Source organism: Hemicordylus capensis, chromosome 1, assembly GCF_027244095.1.
Source record: "Hemicordylus capensis ecotype Gifberg chromosome 1, rHemCap1.1.pri, whole genome shotgun sequence".
In the NCBI taxonomy this organism is placed as follows: Eukaryota; Metazoa; Chordata; class Lepidosauria; order Squamata; family Cordylidae; genus Hemicordylus; species Hemicordylus capensis.
Window position 1 is genome coordinate 111,397,259 of NC_069657.1, and position 21,532 is coordinate 111,418,790.

General features: G+C 44.2%; 1 protein-coding gene across 1 annotated transcript; it reads left to right on the forward strand.

Moving 5' to 3' along the window:
* The first annotated feature begins 619 nt into the window (after nt 1-619).
* On the forward strand, nt 620-20,032 carry DEPDC7 (DEP domain containing 7). Its single transcript, XM_053288135.1, has 9 exons — nt 620-866; nt 6,276-6,669; nt 9,493-9,614; nt 10,502-10,691; nt 11,014-11,228; nt 17,326-17,468; nt 18,638-18,763; nt 18,860-18,938; nt 19,671-20,032. Exons 1-9 carry the CDS (start codon nt 794-796, stop codon nt 19,883-19,885), a joined length of 1,557 nt encoding a protein of 518 aa, XP_053144110.1. The 5' UTR covers nt 620-793; the 3' UTR covers nt 19,886-20,032.
* The last annotated feature ends 1,500 nt before the right edge of the window (nt 20,033-21,532 follow it).

Consider the following 21,532-nt stretch of genomic DNA (forward strand, 5'->3'; position numbering starts at 1 on the left):
CTGAGCTTCAGTGAGGAGGGGGCCCATTTAGATTTGCAAGATGCAATAATCCTGTCCTCTGTTTCCAGGGCTGTACCTACCCCTGTTAGTCTGTTCATCAAAAACAACAGAGAGTCTTGTGGCACCTCAAAGACTAACAAATTTATTGTTTATAAGCTTTTCTGGACTAAAGCTTATTTCATCAGATGCACGGCCCGCAGCTGGCAAGTATACAAGGGAAGGGTAGTCGGTGCCGCGGGCGGGGGTCGGGGGCTATCGGGCATTGTAAACAGTGTAATTAAATGGAAATATAGGAGGTACACAGCCGGTAACAATTCTATGTAAAAAAGCTTAAATGTATAGAGAATAAGCGCGTTGACCATTCACAACAGCAGTAACTGGTGAGCACGCAATCTTGTTACACTTGCTAAGTTAATTAACACCTGTCGCGCCAGAGGAACGCTGTGTTCTGTTGCCTCTGAGTGAAAGCTAAAACAGTGATGGGGGCGGAGGGAGCTTATTCTCAGCAGAAAGTGAAGTGTGACCTTTGCAGCAAACCTTGCTCTTCGCCGTGCCTCAGTCGCCGACGTCAGCCGCAGAAGGCACCTCCGACCGATCGAGCAACCCCACGTCCCAGCCCCTCTGTCTGGAATGTGAAGCGGACAGTAAGCACCGCCCTCAGAACGAAAGCGGGCCAATCGGCGTGGTCGCTGCGCCGAGGCACCGCCCACTTTCCCAAGGCAAGGAGGCCGCCAGGAGGCAGCGGCTCTTCTTCTATCACTCTCATGGATGTGTTTGCGGGCGCCGGCCGGTCATGGCTTCTGTGAAGGAGAAGGCGGCAGCTTTGAATCTCTGCACTGTGTATAGTCCGGCTAACAAGCCCCCAGGTAACGGCGGGCTCCGGTGGAAGGGTTTGCAGTTCAGGGGCAAGGGCTGAGGGTTAGCTCGAGGAGAAGAGTGGGCTCCTGGGAGGCAGAGCTGTGAAAGGGGTGAAAAACCAAGGTGGGTTAGGGGAGGGCTCTTTAAATGTCTGAGCAGGTACCGGTCTGCAGGGAGAAACTCCCGTCTTCGCCCACCTGCCTGCTTCTGGCCCCCGATCACGTATATAAAGAAGAAATAAGAGAGCGGGGGGCGGAGAAGCTTCCGGACAGGTGAGCACGCTCACCTGTTCCCGGCTCTCTTCTTGATCTTAATGGATGAGTCTATAAGAAGGCAGCTGCTGCAGAGCTCTGGGCTCCTTCTTCCTGAAGGCGTTTGTGGGATCTGAACGATCTTGTTTTCTCTCAACTGGTAGCTATGGGGGGTGCTTTCTCCACCCCAAAAGGTGTCTGGGTTGGCCACTGATGGAAGTGGAATACTGGACTGGACTTTCTTTGATCTGACCCTACAGGGCTAAAAAACAACAACACCCTTAATGCCATCCCATATCCCCTGCCCCCCAAGAAAGTTAGCCTTAATTCTGCTGGAAAGTGAGACTAGCATTACCGTCAACAGTCTGCTTCCACCAGTGGTGGTGATGGTTTCACCTTTTTCTCCTTGAGCCGCTCCACTGCTTGGGCACTAGCATGTGGTGGTGTGTGTGTTTGCAGTTATTGCCTCAGGGCCACGCTGGCTGAAGTATGTGTGTGTTCTTGCTGCAGCCTTTGTTAGACTTCCTGCCACCCTTTCACCTCCTTCTCTTCCCATCCCAGTGCTGGTATGTTTGGTCTTTCCTGACATTCGGCAGGCTGTTCTCTGGCTCAGTGTGTAGAGCTGGTTGGCTTCATTTCATATGGACCTGCTCTCAAAGGTCAACTGGAATCTCTTCAGTAATGTTGTTTGGAGACATGCCATTTTCTCTTTCTATATATCAGCCTTACTGATATATATGATATGAACATTCCACCCTAGATATGGGACTGAGACTGCCTTGGTCTCAAATAGTGGATGACCTACGCCGGGAACTAGACAGGGGGAGTGCGTCCCTGTTGGTTCTACTGGACCTCTTGGCGGCGTTCGATACCATCAACCATGGTATCCTTCTGGGCCACCTCGAGTATGGGAATCGGAGGTACTGCGTTGCAGTGGTTCCGGTCCTTTCTTGGGGGGAGGGTCCAGAAGGTGGTGCTGGGGGACTACTGCTCGGCCCCATGGCCGTTGGCCTGTGGGGTCCCGCAGGGTTCGGTCTTGTCCCCCATGCTGTTTAACATCTACATGAAGCTGCTGGGAGAAGTCATCCGAGGACTTGGACTGAGTTGTCAGCAATATGCGGATGACACTCAGCTCTATCTCTCCTTGTCATCTGATCCTAGGGAGGCGGTGGATGTCCTGAATCAGGGGCTGGAGGCCGTCATGGGTTGGATGTGGGCTAATACACTGAAATTGAATCCAAACAAGACAGAGGTACTGTTGGTCAGTAGGAGAGCCAATCGGGATGAGGAGATTTTACTGGTTCTGGATGGGGTTGCACTCCCCTTGAAGGAGCAAGTACGCAGCTTGGGGGTACTACTGGACCCGGCTCTGCTTTTGGAAGCTCAGGTGAAGGCGGTAGCCAGGGGTGCCTTTGCATGGCTTCAGCTAGTGCACCAGGTGCATCCCTTTCTTGAGAAGACAGATCTGGCCACGGTTACCCATGCCTTAGTCACATCATGGCTGGATTAATGTGGGGCTGCCCTTGAAGAATACATGGGGCTGCCCTTGAAGAATATTCGGAAACTGCAGTTAGTGCAAAACGCAGCAGCTAGGGTTTTATCTGGAGCTGCCCGATGGGAGCACATCACACCCATTCTGAAAGAGTTGCACTGGCTGCCAGTTCATTTCTGGGTCCAATTCAAGGTGCTGGTTTTGACCTTTAAAATCCTTAACGGTATGAGCCCAGGAGGGTACCTGAGGGACCGCCTGCTCCCAAGGGTTGCTGCCCGCTTGACTTCTGAGGGGGCTCTGCTTTGGGTGCTGACAATGAGGGAGGCCCGGCTGTCATGCATGCGGGACAGGGCCTTCTCTATTGCTGCTCCCAGACTCTGGAATGCTCTCCCAGTGGCCATTTGCTCCTCGGACTCCATCACAGCTTTTAGAAAGCTTGTTAAATCTTGGCTTTTTATCCAGGCTTTTACATAATTGTTTTTATTGCTGCTTCTATGTGTGTTTACCTGTGTATCGTTTTTATGTTTGTATTTTATAGATTTTATATTTGGTTTGTTTTTATATTTTTAGCTTAATACTTTTATTGTCATTTTATTGTATGTTTTTTAACTTATGTAAACCACCTTGTGATTGTTTTTAATGAAAGGTGGTATATAAAATAAATAAATGAATAATAAATGAATAAATAAATACTGGATCTATTCCATGAACAGCCTTCATTTCTTTTGTGTGTGTGTGCCGATTCCTTTGTCCTCCTGGAAGTGCCCACCCAAAGTTACTGAGGCCTAGAAGCATTGTTAAAGAGTATGTTGTATGCTTTCTTTGCATGCAGGGTCAGCCTTAGGATAAATAGTGCCCTGGGTGAAGCGTTCGTTTTGCCCCCTCACCCCCATTCGCTTAGCAGTGTTGCCAAGTTAGGTGACTTGTGTAGATTTGCAAAACCTAGTAGTGTAACAGGCCCTCCTAGTGTTCCCAGACTTTCCCAGCAATGCCCATGAAAAAGACCCAGCGCTATCTCTCAGTAACTTGCTGCTATGCTGCCAGTGCTCTCCTGCTCCAGAACTAGGATCATGGCCCAGAAATTTCACAGGCCTTCTGCCATTGCATTTCCCTTCTTTCCAGGCCTGTTCATCTGCCCTTTCCCCCAACTTAAATCTCTCTCTCTTACCATAAAAGCAAAATTACTTTTAGATCGCTCTTTCCCCCACCCACCCCCCCGCACTTTGTTGCTTTCTGGAGATGGTACATTCAACAAACTTCAAACCACCAAACACAGCTCTGTGCCCCTTCAGGAAGGGGCCCTGAGCAGATGCCTGGCTTGCCCATCCCTAAGACCAGCCCTGCTTGGATGGCATTTTCTGCTGCCCCACATAACACCAGGACTAAAAGTGTTTACATAAAGCATGAGAAGCTTCATCTCGTGTGTAGAAACGAATCTCTTGTGAACCTTTTTACTGGAGATGGTATGCTTTCCTCTCAGTTTGGGTTGCCTATTGGGAATCTGCTTCAACCTGAACATTGCTAATAAGCATAGCTATTCCCTGAGGTCGTCTTGGTATTAATTGTAAGAAGACTTGTACTAGTGTTAGCTACTTTTCTGTAACATATATGCAGAAATAGAAAGTGTACTGTGCATTGTTCAAAGCAGAATAATGCAGGCATGTGAATTGTATTGACCTGGTATGACCTGGTTCCTCAAAACTGTTTCAGTGGGCCAGGGAGAGCCTTTGTGCCCCACTGTTTCAAACCACATGTGGTGATTATTCAGGGGTACTTGTATTTGTGGCCAACTCGCTGGTTTTACATGCTGATTATTGTTTAACAATTAAATGGGTATATGCATTAGATATGCATGCATTTACATTGTTTAATAAAGAGGAATCGGCCGTAACAGTGTTCCCTCTAAGGCGTGCACACTCACAAGTTTTTTTATGTCCGCTCAGTTAATTTTAGATCCCGCACAGGTTGAATCAGGCAGGCCCCATTCTGAATGCTGGTGCGCACATACTGTCTTGATACTGCTGCTCAGTACAAAATTCATTCTACACACAGATGAAAAAAATTAGAGAGAACACTGGAACCTGATTGTCCTATGTGGATGCCTTTGTTTTGCTATAGTTATAAGGTACAAATAGTAACCACAACAAATATATTTAGAAAATTAGGTTTTTGGATTTTCTGTCTTTCATACATTTAAGAGCAGGTTTTTTTTTTTGTCTTACCGACAGCCTGCCTGGGCTAGGGATGTGCACAGAACCACGGCTGGGTGGCTTGGAGGCTCCGGGGTTGGCACTTTAGGGGCAGGGGGAGGGTGCATTTGCCCCCTCCAGCGCTTTCCCCCGCACCAGTGCTGTATTTTTCTAAAAACCTTTGAGGTGGCAGCATACTCCCCTGCCACCCCATTGCCCTCATCGGCTGGAAGTGGCCAGAAGTACCGGGCACACATGTGCCCGTTACATGCATGCACGCGCCCATCTGCCATGCGCACACATGTTTCCATTGCTTAAGTATGCAGTACACTGCTCTGGGCTCCTTGGAGGAGAAGCAGGATATAAAAAATGATTAATTTATTTTTTTAAGTGGCAGGAGGGGTAAGTGCACCCTTCCCCCACCCTTAAAGTGCCAACCCTGGGGCCTTCAAACGTCGGACCATCCCTGGCATTCAAACCGGTTCAGAGGCCTCTAAAATGGCCTCTGAACTGGTTCGTACACATCCGTAGCCTGGGCCCCTTCTAAAACTGGTTTTCTCCCCACACCACTGGAATCATGAAATGGTGTCCTTATGCACTAGTGAAGCATCTTATCAGTCTGTTGTAATGTTCTTAAATGGTGTGTAGTGTAGCGTGTGGCAGTACAAATGTCGTGATGCAGTTTTCTAAAATAATGAGAGAGTATTGAGCACATGACCCTTCCTCATACCATTGCTTTTTCTTTCTAGTCCACCACTCTCTGCGCTGATTGGCATGTGCGCTCAGGCACAGAAAGGCCTTCTCAAACCTAGTTGCCTGGGATTCCCCACCACCACACACTTGTTAAAAACTTGGAAATGCCAGGAATTGAGCCTGGGATCTACAGCACTCAAAGCATGTGCTCTGCTACTGAGCTGCTATTACTTCTAACCATACAGTCTCTCTTTTTTAAGAGCATGTCCTAATAAGGATGTTTGTCTGTGGAAAGCTTTAAAGTTTTTTGCTATGTAGAAGCCTAATGATACGGATGGAACTTTAATAAATTTCACGGGCTTCTGTGGCACCAGTGCTCTTATGATTTGCTAATGACCTAATCTTTCTTCAGATAATATGCATTTGTGTAAAGGAAGTAGCTACTACTATATATACAGTATTTTCAGTAACAAGTCATTTAATATGAAGAAGTCCAATTATGCAGCTTTCAACCATTTGGCTCAAGTCAAATGGCACTTCCGCCTGTGGGAATGTGGAGCATAACTGTTGTAATCCCCTGCATCAGCCACTAGAGGGAGGTTTTGTTAGTGCATGCCCAGCATGCCCTAATGAGGTGGTACAGCTTCCTGGACGGACTTGTATTTCCTTTGTAAGTTATACACACTTGTTAGAATCCTATCAGTATTTTGTAGGAAAGAACCTAATGCAGCTGGCTTTCAGAACCATCACTAAAATGTATCTGGTCATATTTCTCTGGCATTGTTTCTTTAGGCTTCAGCTTGGTACAGAGACCGTTTGGAGCCACATATGTCTGGAGCAGCATTATCAACACTCTTCAGACCCAAGTCGAGGTTAAAAAGCGGCGTCAGAACCTGAAATCCTATAATGACTGCTTTATTGGCTCAGATGCTGTCGACGTTGTCTATGCGCACCTACTCCAGAACAAATACTTTGGTGATGTGGATATTTCCCGGACTAAAGTGGTGAGAGTTTGTCAGGCACTGATGGACTACAAAGTTTTTGAGGCAGTGTCTACCAGAGTTTTTGGAAAGGACAAACGGTCTGTGTTTGAAGATAGCAGCTGCAGCCTCTACAGATTCCCAAATGCATCTAACCAAGTGGATAGCCCCTTTGAGAAAGAGTATGGCCCTTTAATACGTCAAAGGTTAGTTCCAAGTGAAGTCTTGTGGATTGGGAAGTTGTCTGTCTTATTGTTCTAGCTTGCACACAGCCTGATTCTACATATGTTTCCCCCTAAAATTAAGTCCCATGGAGTTCATTGCAGGTATGCTTAGGAGTAAAGTTTGCAGCCCAGCTTACTCAGATGTAAGTCCCACTTCTTAGTGCAGATCTGGTCAAAATTCCCAGAGAAGTGCAGCTTTTAAACACTTTGGAAAAGCTCTAAAGTCAGTAAAGTTTAATTCCATGAATTAGCTGCAGACCATAGAACTGTGTAAACTGTTTTAAAAGGCAGTATCTGGCTATGGACGGGGAAAACCACAAGCACAAGCTGTTTCCTGGTTAATAGCTGAGGATCTATTTGGATCATGAACTTGCTCTGGATTCCTCTCAATGGCTCTGATTTAGCTATTTGAATCACTGAGATACTGGTCACATGCATAGAATGAGGTTCCTCACCCACCCTGTGCATACACAGCCCCAGCCAGATCATGACTGTGATTAATGCCTGAAAACTGACCATCTGTTACCATGTGCTGCTACCCACCACCTGACTGAGCTGGGTGAGCACTGTCCTGAGTCCCGCTGATGGCAGTGTGAGGTGTGTGAGGGCACCTTCTCAAGACCTAATCGTATGGAATAATGATGGTTAAAGGGTGGGGTTTTCTCACAGTGCATTCTTATATGGTGAAGTGAAGATTCTAACTTGTTAGTGACTTTGAGCATGCAGCCAGGATGTACTAATGAGGGATGGAAGAGTGTAATCTTCTTGTGTATGTGATGCGAGACTTAGGATGAATGCTTCTTGCCCCTGATAAGTCATTAATGTTCTTTTTTATTTATATACCACCTAATATGTACCTCTCTAGATGGTGTACATAATCTACAGAATAAAAACAATTCACAGAGCGAAACCAAATAATTTCACAGGATAAAAACAATTAAACTGTTTACAATTTTAATTAAAAGCCTGATAAAACAGGTGTGTCTTAATAACACTCTTGTTGCCATAAACAGGCCTGATTGGGCTACAGTGTGTGTAACTCTAGTGGAATAAACCAAATATTATTTTATTATGTCTTGTTAAATTCTAGGATATGTGGTTTAGAGGGAAGATTTATTTGGTTCATGCAAGTAAGTTGGGATATGCAGAATTCTGTGTAATAAAAACAGTTCTTTTTTCCCCTTGCTAAATGGAAAAGCTGCAGAGAACATGGGCTGAAATGACTGCTTAGCGCATGTGGCTGGAAAGGAGGAAATTTAACCTACCAGGCTTAACTGGCAAAAGTAACATACAATGGGTCAGTGCTCACTCTAACAGGGATTCCCAAATGTTGTTGACTACAAATCCCATAATCCCCAAGCAAAGGCTATTGCAGCTGGGGATGCTGGGAGTTGTAGTCAACAACATCTGGGAATCCCTTTTAGAGGGAACACTGCAAGGGGTGAAGAACTGACAGGCTTGGGTCTAGCATAACTTTAGAAATCCGTAGTTTCTCTGAGAAATCTTGTGATTTTATTCTGGATGTGCAAGCACTTTGAATATGGGGCACACTGGAAGTGTCAATTCTTTGGGGGCTGACTGAATCGAAAATATTTTCTACAGGAGAGGCATTCATACTACCAGAATCAGTGAATGACCCTGTTTGTGGTACTGAGTTCTTACACAGACAGCAGTGAAAAGCAATGCAGCAGTGCTTTTGCAAGCACAGTTTCATTCTTTCCACACACTTTTGCACAGGGGCGTAGCTATAATTGGGTGGATGGGTTCAAAGAACCTGGGCCCCCAAGCTCCTTAAGGCCTCCCAACTCCACCCCTCCCTATTTTATTCATTATCTCCCTCACTCAGAGGGGCTACCAGGGAGAGGAGTGAACACGGTAGCCCCCTCTCCCCTAGCTACACTCCTGCTTTTGCAGACAGTGTGATTTTTCTCAGTGCCACCTCTTGCATACCATGAAGAACCACCATTCACCATAAATGTAATCAATTCTTCATGGAATGCAAGAGCTGACCAGCAGGTGGCGCTGAGAAAATTGCGCTGGAATCCTGAAGTGCATTTGGACAGAGCGTCTATTTGCACTGCCTGAAACTATGAATGTCTGCAAAAGCATGTGTAAAGCGTGAAATTGTACTTGCAAAAGTACTGTTCCAGTGTTGTTTGCTGCTTTCTGGAAACACCCTTTATCAATAGCTGATAGCTGTATCTCATGCTATTGTTTTGGTTGTTGCCAAGCATAATGAAAATTCTCTTGTTTCTGCCTGTACTGCTGGTCTTCAATACATAGATAAAATAATCAAGAACACAAGAGATTTTAATTTGGCTTTCCTTTTAAAAATGATACATTCTTTCTTTCTCTCTTTCTTTCTCATTTTAAAAACACAAATCTGGCTCTTGCATGCATTCAAATACCTTGACCTTCTTTAATTAGCAATACAGGATAATCAACACAGGATTTTTGGGTCACATGCCTCAATCACAACAAGCAAGAGAACTCCTGGTTCTATACAAACACTATTTCAATTTCACTTATAGGTATAAACTTTAAAGTGTGCAACAGGGTGGGGAGTCTACCTTTTTAATTATTCTTGACAAAATCAGATTGTGACAAAGATAGGCTGGTTGAATGGAATGGAAATCAATCTGTATTACGTTTATCTTGTGCATGTGTTTCTATTCAATGAATGTTTTATTTAATCTAAAAGTGAGGAATTCAAAATTCATGTATATGGACTTGACCAAACTATTGTTACCAGGACCTTCCTGGCTAAAATGCAGGTATCTGGTTCATCCAATCTCCTTATTTTAGACAGCAGAAAAAAGGATTACTTAGCACCACACCAGTGAAGTCGGAAAGCTTGGAGGATCTTTTAGAAAACTTGAGTCTAAAGCCTGTTAGTTCTTCTCAAGTAAATAGCTTGACTCGCCAAGGTAAGTGGCATAAAGCCATCACTGTTGCCTACAGCCAAGATAAAGGATAACTGCCTAGCTGTAAACTGGAGGGAACTTGTGAACTATGCATCCTGCTGCAATACTGTATTGCAAAAGGAGCAGTTTGTGGTGTGTTTGCCTGAGGCAGAACTATCCCAAGGTCGAAGTGGGGAGGGATGTGTATCTGTACTGTAATGTGTACAACAGTGCACCATCTCATGCTTTGGACCAAAGTTACACTTGCCAAAAATCTTGGCTACCAAGGGTGTAAATGTCCCAGTTTCCCCATTACTTCAGAAGCTTGGTTGATTTAAACAAGAGCTCACATGTGTTGCTGCCACTTCTTTCAGTTGTTGGGAGTAAAAATTAAAAAGTAATTGGATATTGACTTAGTTGCTTTTTCTTATAGTTGAAAACCTAGTGCTGTTTGGGAAATGTAACAAGCAGAGAAGTTCTTGGTTTTCAATGCTGGAATTATTGGATGAAGTAGGGGCACTTGAAGCTAAGTGTGTCATTGTTCCCGCTCCAAAGAGTCTAACAAGGCCTTCTTTCTTTACACATCCTTATTAGCATGACTTATGTGATCAGATCCCCTGTCCAGCAAAAGATCATTTGTAAGTTACACAGAAAAGAATGAAAAGCATTTTGGATATGTCCAAATCGTGTTCCTGTTTAATAGTTGTAGCCTTCCTTTTTATTCCGGTAGCTTACACTTGCATGCTGATAATATATTAACAGGAAGAAAGTCCTTTTCAACATTCATGCAGTAAATCTCTTAGTCTAAAAGACAAATATTGCAAGGTCAGATTACTGGTTGATCCTCAAACAACTCTTGCTAACTGGATCTTGCTGTGTGGCTTGTGCTCTTCACCCCTCCCCACCCCCAGCTATTGATGAAGTCTGGAGAGAGCAAACAATCACCCGCCTCCTGCAGCTTATCGATCTTCCACTTCTAGACTCTTTACTCGAATATCAACCAACAGGGTCCAGATGGCCACAAACCAAGCAGGAGTCTGAAGAGAACATCAGGAGCAACTTTCTGGACCGAGAGATTCTAAAAGCTTTTGGTGACTCTCAGTAGGTATAAATTTGTATGAGTAGCAGAGCAAAAGACCTTTTACTTTGGCCCACAGGATAAGCAGCAGCTTGTGGGTGGGGAGAGAATAGCAACCAGAAGCCCAGTACTTTAGTACTACAATCTGAATTTCTTTGCTTCCTCTCCGAAGACTGCAAGAGCAAGGGATCCTTTCATGGATTTCCCGAGTTGCGACTCTTTGGCCTGTCTTGTTCCATTGACTTCATTGGGATATAGTCATAACGTAACGCTACCTGGAACATGGCAAATGTCCTAGAAAATATACAGTATAGGTTTTAAGATGTTGGAATTTTCATTTTCTAGGGCGGATGAATGGTTGTCTGCAGCAATAGACTGTCTGGAGTATCTCCCCGATCAGATGGTGGTTGACGTAAGCCGAAGCTTGCCTGATCGACCGGACAAAGCACATGTGGGGAAACTGCTGCTGTTTGAGACCATAGGTAGATACTATAGCCAAAAGAAGGACCCACTCCTAAAGCACGCACCGGATATCCATCTGGGAATTGCAGAGTTGCTAGGTAAGTGCAATGAGGTTCAGGGAATGCCCAGTGAAAGGATGAGTGAAGGGCCATGTTGTACTTCGGCATGCATGACTCCCTCTAATAGCAAAGTGTGTTGTGCTGACCAGTACAGTAGCGAAGTGGGGCCACTAAAGAGAAAGTGGCTTCTGTATGCACCTGGGATATCCCAGGTAGGCAGGAAAATGTTGGTGGTTTTTTCTTTTGAAGGTAAGGAAGCAGGGGAATATCCCAGAATGAAAGACCAAGGGCTGCATACAAGGCACAAGGGCAGGCACAAGCCTTCAATTTGTTGGGTGGCAATTAGACTGAAGGGACGCAAGTGCTGATTGGTTTTCTGGCATTGGCTTCAGATTGGCTTGTGTTCTCCTTGCTTCTTGGTTGGCGTGTTATCTATGGCAACTGTGCCCCCATTGGCTAGGGGGAGGCAGGAACACAAAAGGAGGAAATTCCAAAATTTATTCAAAGGAACTAGGAGGTAGAGAGAGCCCTTATGCCTCTCTTGAGGAGAATACATCAGGAGAGGAGGAAGGTAGGTTATATTTTGTGGATTTCTTTTCTCAGCACTGAGTATAATATGTTTTGCCATTGCTGCTGTAACTTTCTGGTTTTGCTGGATCTCAGATTGACAAAGGTAGAACTTGGGTGTCTGCCTGCCTTGAGTTGTGGTTTATTGTGTTTGTGAGATAGTGGTCTGGTGATTAATGTACAGTGGCAGCTGTGTGCATGATATTTCTTGGTGAGTGCTGTGATGAGCTCCACATCTGCCTTTGAGAATAACTTGTGTTTCACTCACTGCTCTGGTCTGCTCTGTAATGTGCGTTGCAAGCTGTACTCAGTCAAAATGTGGCTGAAGTTGCTCTGGTTGAGCATATGGCTATGTAGTATGCTTGCTGCTAAGGATGCTGCAGTGGCAGCTGTTGCAAAGCTAGGAACGTAAAGAGTCATAATTGTGTGAGAGAGAACAACTTGTGCCAATGATGTTACTGCAGCAGCAGTACAGCCACTGTGGCTGGCAGTGGATTCTGGGTCAGTGATTTTATTTATTTATTTATTTTTGCCATTTTTGGACTGTTTGAAATGTGTGTTCTGTGTTGGCAGAGACAGATTCCCTTTTACTATGTGTTTCTGCAGTGTTTTTAAAGGCAGGGTTGCAAAATGCATTGCGAATTGCAATACAAAACTTGTATGTGCAGTATATTCTGTGAGTGCAGCTTGTTCCAGCCATAGGAAACAATGGGAAAACCCCAAATATCCCATTGTTCACCATGGATAGCTCCCAGGGACACCAAAGTGGGTTGGGTGTTAGAGCATAATGGGTGCTACCTACCCAGCCCACAAAAGAAATGGGCAATGTGATTTTAAACACATTGTTAACCTTTCCCCAACCCCCCATAGGATCATATGTGGGTAGCCTCTGTGTGTGTGTGTGTGTGTGTGTGTGTGTGTGTGTGTGTGTGTGTGTTGAGTGGTAGGTAGCACTCATCATGCCCTACCACCCAACCCACTTTGGTGTCCCTAGGAACTACCTATGAACAATGGAGTGTTCCAAGCTTCCCCATTGTTCCCTTGGCTGAAACATTTGAAACCTTATTTGAAATGGTTCGACCACTGTTTCAGCCATTGTGAGTTTTGTTTTGAGCTTGAAATAAAATGCAAAATCCATTTCATCCACATCCCTAATCAGGATGCTATACTAACATGTTTTATTAAATTTTCTTGAATGTCTGCCATAGCCTGGCTGAAAGTGGTTCAGTGTTGTGGTATTAAGGTATCTGGGTATGTTCTCAGGACTGCTCTCTTGGGTAACAAAAATTGCTGCAAGCAATGTAGCTTGTCTAAATGAAAAGTATGCATATGAATCATTTGCCAGTAAGGTGTCAAAACTGATAATTGTTTTACAGCTAACAAATACTTGGAATGCAAGTTAGATTTGCAGAAGTGGTGTATGATGGGAGGCACTTTCAGACCACAAAGCCATGTTGGTAGTCTTGCCAGCAGTACATTATAATTTTATTAGCCTACTTTCCAGTAGGCTTGTGAGATCACCCGGCATTCTGTGTTTTTGTGTCCATGTGTACCCCCCACCCCCCAATATCAACTTGGCAAGACCTGGACCAATATGAACCAAATGGGTACAGTTGTAGGGACACATAGAGACAACTCAGTGGTATAGTTTGTGATGATGTCATCCACCCCGATCCAAGATGGTGGACGTGTGAACTTTTTAGATGCAAATGTACTAACTTGAGGACTGTCTAACAGATTTGAACCAAATTTGATACACTTGTAGTGAGTGACACACAGGGACACCTCAATGGTATGGTTTCTAATGATGTCATCTTCCCCAATCCAAGATAGTGGATGCATGAACATTTGAGGTGCAAGAAATCTAACTTGTGGACCTTGATTTGAACCAAAATCAAATTTAGTCCAGTTGTAGACACAGTGAAAGGAAAGTAGGCTGATTAGTTCTTACTAGAACAACTTGTTTAAAAATAGAATAGTAGGCCAGTTGGCTGGCTGGCTGGTAAAATGACAGCATTTGTGCTAGATGGCAATAATTATGTGCCGTTGTGGTAGGAGATGGTCCATCTGTACAGTCTCTCTCTTGTTCTTGCCTTTGAGTTAAAGTGGGTATGTGTACTCACTTGCATATTCAGAAAACATCATTCTCTTACTAAGGCAGGCAAAACCAATGAAGAGGAGACCCCTGCCCAGAGTCATCTTCTGGGGTAGACAGCAGTCACTTGATTTGGGATCTTAGGAACATAGGAAGCTGCTGTATACTGAGTTAAACCATTGGTCAGTCTAGCTCAGTATTGTCTACACAGACTGGCAGCGGCTTCTCCAGGGTTGCAAGCAGGAATTTCTCTCAGCCCTATCTTGGAGATGCCAGGGAGGGAACTTGAAACCTTCTGCTCTTCCGAGAGCAGCTCCATCCCCTGAGGGGAATATCTTAAGTGCTCACATGTGGTCTCCCATTCAAATGCAACCAGGGTGAACCCTGCTTAGCTAGGGGGACAAGTCATGCTTGCTACCACAAGACCAGGTCTCCCCTCTGTTTGAACTTTGGTTCAGCAGCAGGGATGTAGGAAGCTTGTCCACAGCCAGAGGACAAAGTCCACTGGCAGCTATCCCACCCCCTATGCTTTACAATCATTCATGCAAAGCGCATGTGCACCCCCAAGCCATGCTCCCTGTGTCTGATGCAAGTGGGCAGGACCAGTACCCAGGTTGGAGCCTGTCACCTCCGGCAGGGCTTCCCTTCCCCATTCAGCAACTTGTGGGAGCCCCATTCAGCAACTTGTGGGAGCTCCTTTCCCTGTCTTCTCAAGGAGACAGGAAAAGGTGCACCCTGATGATTCCACAAACTCCTGACTGGGGAAAGGAAGCTCTGCTGGGGCTGAGGAGCCCTGTCCTTGGCAGTGGCCCTGCCTCCTTGCGTCAGGCATCAGGCGCAGGGCGCGGGCCCATTGCCCAGGAGAGGGTTCATTTGGAGCAGGCCTGCTCAACTTAGGCCCTCCAGCTGTTTTTGGACTACAATTCCCAGAATCCCCAGCCACACTGGCCAATAGCCAGGGATTATGGGAGTTGTGGGCCAACATCTGCAGGAGGGCCGAAGTTGAGCAGGCCTGATTTGGAGCCTCTCCAGTCAGCGTTTTGTTGAAATGCTGGCTGGCCGGGCTCCCCCCACCCAGCACAACCAGTGCTTCAGTTAAATACTGGCTGGGGAGGATAGGCGCATGCTTCATGCTTTGTTCGCTGGCTGGGTTCAGGAGGGGAAAAGGGGGTGCCCTGGCCGAGGGTGAAGGATGTGCCTTGGCAGTCCCCCAGACCGTGGTGGCTGTGGGACAATCGCCCCCCTTGTTCCATGGTCCCTCCACCCCTATCCAGCAGCAACTTGTAGCTTTGATATGTAACCAGGCTCTTGTCAGCAAGTAAATGAGTCTCTGTGGGAGAGGTGGATAACTTTCACACAAACACAGTTGTATACTGCTAGACAAATGGAGTTACTTGATAGCTTACAAAGTTTTGAACCAATGCAGCTTCTCGGTATTCTGGTGTCTTCTCCACTGGCCAAGTGAAGGGAGAATTCTGGAAGTATTTGTTAACTTTTGTGGCATCTTCAAAGGATGGTGTGAATATAGACTTCTGTTGGTGTGACACACATATTGTGAACCCTTTCCATCGGGGAGCAGCTGCAGGACCGTCCCGCTAGCAAGATGTGGTGAGATGGCCTCCTCAGTCGTGGCCTTACTGGGTTGCCCCACCCTTTCCTTACTTGGCAGTGGTGGTGGCTGGCACTCACCCTGCATTTTTAAAAGTCAGAGGGCAGCAAACATTAAGGCAGGAAGTGTGGGAAAGTAGAGAGGTAGGCTATCTAACCAACCACTGTACACCGTGCATTTTGCCATTTCAGTCCCTGCACTGACTTCTTCTTGAAAAGACATGACAGGATGAGCCAGAGTAGGGGAAGTTGTGGTAGGGGAATTATTTCCCCCCATGCCCCATCAGGTGCCAGAGGAGCTTGGGCCGGACCTGAGTAGTGCTTATTACTTGGTAATTGTACTGAGAATAAAGTTGTTCTGGTTAGGATGTTATGGAACATAATAATCATATTATGAGACCTAGTTGTGGTATTGCTGCTACATGCAATGTTTTTAGAACCTTTGTCTATACTGTGTTACTGGCATAATTTTCTCATGTTGTGGGGATCTTGGCTGCTTTGTGACTGGTCCCGAACAACTAGGCACACCTTGCACTGTGCTGTTCTGTTCCGTCTTCTAGGAATATGGATTCTGCTTCATAAGATGAAGCACTTCTTTGTACCAAAATGGTGAGGCTTGATTTAAGCTAGGGGTCTCAAACTGCAGCCTTCCAGCTGTTGGACTACATCTCCCATCATGCCCAGATACAATGGCCAGAAGCCAGGGATGATAAGAGTTGCAGACCAACATCTGCAGGAGGACCAAAGATTTGCTTTTCTGGCAAATGGGTGAGGAGACCCTCCTATTGCTGCACTCCTTTCGTGGTAAATCTCCACTGAGCCAAATTCTTTCTTGTTTCTTTTAAAAACTTCATATGGGGACAAAGTCAACAGGAGCTTTATGAAACTGACAGGGTAAAAGGTTATGTGTGTGTGTGTGATGAGGGGGTAGATATTCTCTATTCCTGCCACTAAATACTTTAGAAGTCTGAAAGTAATTATATAACACTTTTGGACAAAATGCACAAAGTGGTTTATGTAGCAAAGAAATTTTCTTTTTTAAAAAAAATGTTCCTTGTTGCAAGCAGGCTCAAAACCTAGACACACCCACCCACCCGAAACAAGGGTGGTACCAGAAATATGCACTGGAAAAGACACTGGCTGGCATCCAAGCTAATGAAGCACTTGTACAGCACATGCTTCATATGGGGGGGGGGGTGGAGTGGGGGAGAACGGGACTCTTTTTTGGTCTCACCTTCCCCTTGAAGCCAAAAACATGTCCTTGAGGGTTGTGTGGCAGAGAACTGATTCTTCATTTGGATGGAGTGTTCTTAATTTTCACTTAGCACCAGTAGGCTGGATATGTCTGTACTAAACTGCTGTCCATCTATACATGTGGACAGCAGTTTCGTGGAGATTAAGTAGCGTGGCAGGAGATATTGGTGCTTGACTTCCTCCTCTCCCATAGTTTAGAACACATATCTTGTATATCAAGTGGGTGACCCAATCCTAAATAAGCCAATACTAATACTTTCAAAGAAAGTTCTTACAGGAAATAGTTTATAATAAGGATGAATTGGTAACCTATGCAGAATCTGCTCAAAGGAGAGGTGAGAGAGGCTTCATTCAGAGATGATTTACTCTAGATTTCTAGGTGACTGGCTACATTCTTTAGCAAGCAATTACTTCTTGTATTCAGATTTATGGAGTGAAAACTTTTATTACTTGCATAGTACAGCCTGATGGTAAATTCTGTGTTTGTTTGTTTTTATTAGCAGACTTGGATAGCCTGTGGTGGCAGGAGTTGCTGGTATTTAAAATAGAAAAGCAATATACTGTGGGTGTTCATCATAAACTGCACCATTCTTTTTGTGTGTGTTCTTCCAGTGAATGGAAAGACTGATCAGGCTTTGGAAGCAGTTCAGCTCTACTTGAAGTTATTGGATAGCCCAACAAGAGAAGAGTTCAGGAGACTACTTTACTTCATGGCTGTTGTAGCTCAGAGTTCTGACCTAAAGCTGCAAACCGAGGTGAGTGGGATCCAATGTTAACTTGAATGAAATGGAAGCCATGGCAACATGGCTGCTGTAGCTACTGCCTGTGCCACTTGGTAACGGTGGAAATCAAAGATCATGTGGTAGGAGCCTATACCACAATTGAAAAAGGCAATTCCATGCTAGGGATCATTAGGAAAGGGATTGAAAATAAAAATGCTAATATTATAATGCCCTCATATAAATCTATGGTGTGGCCACATTCTGAGTACTGCATACAGTTCTGGTCACCATATCTGATAGAGGTGAATAAAATCATGCAAGGAGACAGAATTTCTTCTTCTCTCACATCACTAGAACCAGGAGTCATTCCAAGAAACTGAAGGCCCAGGAACTTAGGGCCAACCAGAGGAAGTACTTTTTCACACAGTGCATAATTAATCTCTGGCATTCTCTGCCATGGCATGTGGTGATGGCCACTAGCTTGGATGGCTTTAAAAGGGGCTTAGACAAATTCACGGAGGACAGATCTATCAATGGCTACTAGTTTGGTGTCTATAGGCCAGCTCCAGCCTCGGAGGCAGGATGCCTCTAAATACCAGTTGCAGGTATTTGCAGGGGAGCAACAGCAGAAGAGAGAGCATGCCCTTGGCTCATGCCTGTGGGTTTCTCAGAGGCATCTGGTGGGCCACTGTGTGAAACAGGAAGCTGGACTAGACAGGCCTTGGGCCTGATCCCACAGGACTCTGCTTATGTAGCACCATATGCCAGCATCACCTCTCCTGAGAATTGGAGCAATCCCGAAGGGAGAACTCATGGTGTCATTCCACACCCCACCCCACACTTCCTTGGATTTTGAATATTGCTAAGCAGTGCAGGGAGAAGCCAGCCTGCAGCAGCTCTCAGACAACTGGAAGAAACATTTAGAAGGACCTTTAGGTGATTCAAGTATGTGATTCTAAACATGCTTGTGTTTAGTATTGAAATTGCTGAGCCTTACTTCACATAATGTTTAGGATCAGTTGCATACTTGCATCCACATATCTTTTATTGCTTACTGTGGACTTGGGAAGCAACCTATATATTACAGTTTATATGAACCCTGTACTGAAAATGGATGAGATGTTTTAGTCAACTAGATGTGGCAAGTGAAGAGCTAGGAATGGGTACAAACTATTTAGCCACCCCTTTCCCCCTCTTTGTAGAGTGACAATCGAATGGTGGTGAAAAGAACTTTCTCTAAAGCCATGGTCAACAATAAAACATTATCTAAAGGAAAAACAGATCTTCTAGTTTTGTTCTTGGTAGACTATCAAAAAGATATCTTTAAGGTGAGTGCCTGAATACTTATTCAATTGCCAACTAAGAAACAAAAATCTTCCTAAATTTCTATTGACTTAAAGTAGTTATTGCTTCTTTTACTCAAGATCCCAGGGACGTTGCATAAAATGGTTAGTGACAAGCTTGTGGCTATACAGCAAGGGAGGGATTCCACTCTGAATACAGGTAATTATGACACTACTGTTGTTGTTGTTTTACATTTATATCACACTCTTTCTCCAATGAGCCCAGAGCGGTGTACATGGTTACATGTACCTTCACAACAACCCTGTGAGGTAGGTTAGGCTGAGATATAGCATTTTAATTACTTCTAAAGACCTTTTGTAAACCTAAGCTATTTTAGATCTTAAATCCAAAGTTAAATGGCATATTGTCTGTTTGTAACAACAGATATCTATATACTGCTTTTCAACAAAAGTTTCCAAAGTGGTTTACATAGAGAAATAATTTTTTTAAAAATGGAATGGATCTCTCTCCCCAAAGGGCTATATATGGATATAGAGAGAATGAACATAGGTGCAGAGTGAGCTGGAAATGGAATTTAGTACAGCATAGTAGATCTGTAAGCAGGGGTTGGATTAGTGATGCACTTAGCAGCTGTGAGGGGAATCTGGATCAGCTGAAGCAAAGGGTTAAAGCTCCTGCACACCACAGTCCCAATCCAGATTCCCATCTCCAGCAGTGGCTAATTTTACCAAAGAGCATTTAAGCATGTTTGCAATGATGTGCTGCTTGTAGTTTCACCCTCCCACCTTTTTCAGTTGTCTATACAATGGGGATATTAGTGTCCTCCCTTTCAGGGATATTGTATAGATTGCAGAGTTAACATGTGAAGTAGTAGGAGTATTAGGAAAAACTCTATAACTATCGGGTATTAATCATTCATGCTTGTTCTAGGATATACTTTCTGCCAGAGACTTGATGAAAACGACTATTTCTACAGTGCCAAGAAGACTACAAAAGATGAACTTTTATCTTTGCTGAAAACAATTGATGAGGACTCCAGTCTTTCTGCCAAAGAACGAAAAAAGTTGCTAGATCAATTCTACACCAGTAATCCAGCCATCTTCTTCCAGTATTTTGGTGAGAAAGCTACTGATGGAACTGTGTAATTTTAGATGGGACAAGCACAATGAATACTCGGCATTTGAAACATGTGTATTGTATCTTTTGTATTAAATAAAACTTTGTAAATATGGATGGAATTCACCTGTAATTACATTATTTAAAAAATTAAAAGCTGTGGATTATAAATATCATTTAGGAGTATTGAGTGTCTGTCTGTCTGTCTGTCTGTCTTTATTTATTTATTTATTTACTGGAGGCAGTGGTTTGTGTCAAGTATATAAGAGCTTCCTGTTCAGTTTTCTTAAAAACACTAATGTAGGTTTCACCTACATTAAATTTCATTGTTAGAAATCTTTCTGGATGCCTGCTTGCTGCCACTGTTCAGACCACAGGGGCTAAATGAATAGTCTTTGTAAGACAATTCAGGGTTGATTTTGAAATAATACAGTTAGCGCAGTCCCTGTGTTAACATTACATAACACTATGTTCATGTTTGCAAGTTTGTTGGAACACAAAGGAACAAATCTTCCCTTCAAGAGCTGAAGCTGCAATCTTATGCCCACTTACTTGAAGCAAACTCCATTGAACATGAGACTTCAGAGTCAAGAGGCAAAAGATGGGATTGTATGCATGTGACACATACAGAAGCTGTCATAGAACATGGGCTAGTAGCTGGGTACAAGTCTAGACCTTTGCTTGGGCTGCAATCCTGTGCATACTTACCTGGCATAAAGCACTGAACTCAATAGTACTTTCCCCCCCTAAGTAAACCAAACCTCAGCAGTTAGTGGGTAAAGAGGCCCTTCTTATTGCTAAACCCCTTTTTGAGAAAGGAAGGTGAAAGTGGTAGTTGAGAGCAGTGTTCCCTCTAACTTTTTTTTATCTGTGCACAGAATGAGTTTTATTCTGGGCGGCAGTATCAAGGCAGTGTGCATGTATGTGCATTTAGAATAGGGCCTTCCTGATTCAACCTGAGCTGTATCTAAAACTGAGTAGCATGAAGTCACCTTCTCCATTAGAATTGCAAATAAGTCCACATTACTAACTTCTGTGTTTACAGTCCTAAAACTGCCAGCAATGGTAACTTGGAATAAATAGTGCACAAAAGAATTTTAAAACCTGATCCTAGCCTATGGAACAACTTCATACATTTGTGGAAACTTAGTGGAGCATGGCATAAAAGGTTTGTGTACCTTCTCTGATTAGAAAGAAACATTGTAAATTATTGTTGGTACTACAGATCCACTTCTGCCCTTATATGGATACAGCAAGAATTGCAACAGTGACAAAGACTGTACCTCTAGTAGATAGTCGCATTGTGTTAGGTTATTGTACTCCTAAATGGGTAGTGTGAGAGTAAAAGTTGCCAATGTACTCTATTAATACTGCCATTGCAGGAGACTGCCATGGTTGAAGCCTATTATGCTGGTATAGAAATGCTTACTATCATACTTTGTTCACACTTATTTTGGGTTTACAAATATTTTATTATTGAATAGTCAGAAGGCAGTGGATTCCAAAGCAATATATAGCACTCAATTAGAATACTCTTGTCTTCATTAACATCTGTTCCTGACATGAGTGGTATACTGGAGTTCTCTGTGATAGCAATCTGCTTGGAAGTTAAATGCCTTGACCAACTATTCAGCACCCCAAGCTTGAAAGTACTCTTGTACACAAGGACTACAAAT

Bases quoted from the DNA above. Each gene is read 5' to 3' on its own strand.
- DEPDC7 (XM_053288135.1), top strand. From the start codon at position 794: ATGGCTTCTGTGAAGGAGAAGGCGGCAGCTTTGAATCTCTGCACTGTG. The intron at 867-6,275 runs GTAACGGCGGGC...TTGTTTCTTTAG, and splicing joins TCCGGCTAACAAGCCCCCAG to GCTTCAGCTTGGTACAGAGA. The intron at 17,469-18,637 runs GTGAGTGGGATC...CCCTCTTTGTAG, and splicing joins ACCTAAAGCTGCAAACCGAG to AGTGACAATCGAATGGTGGT.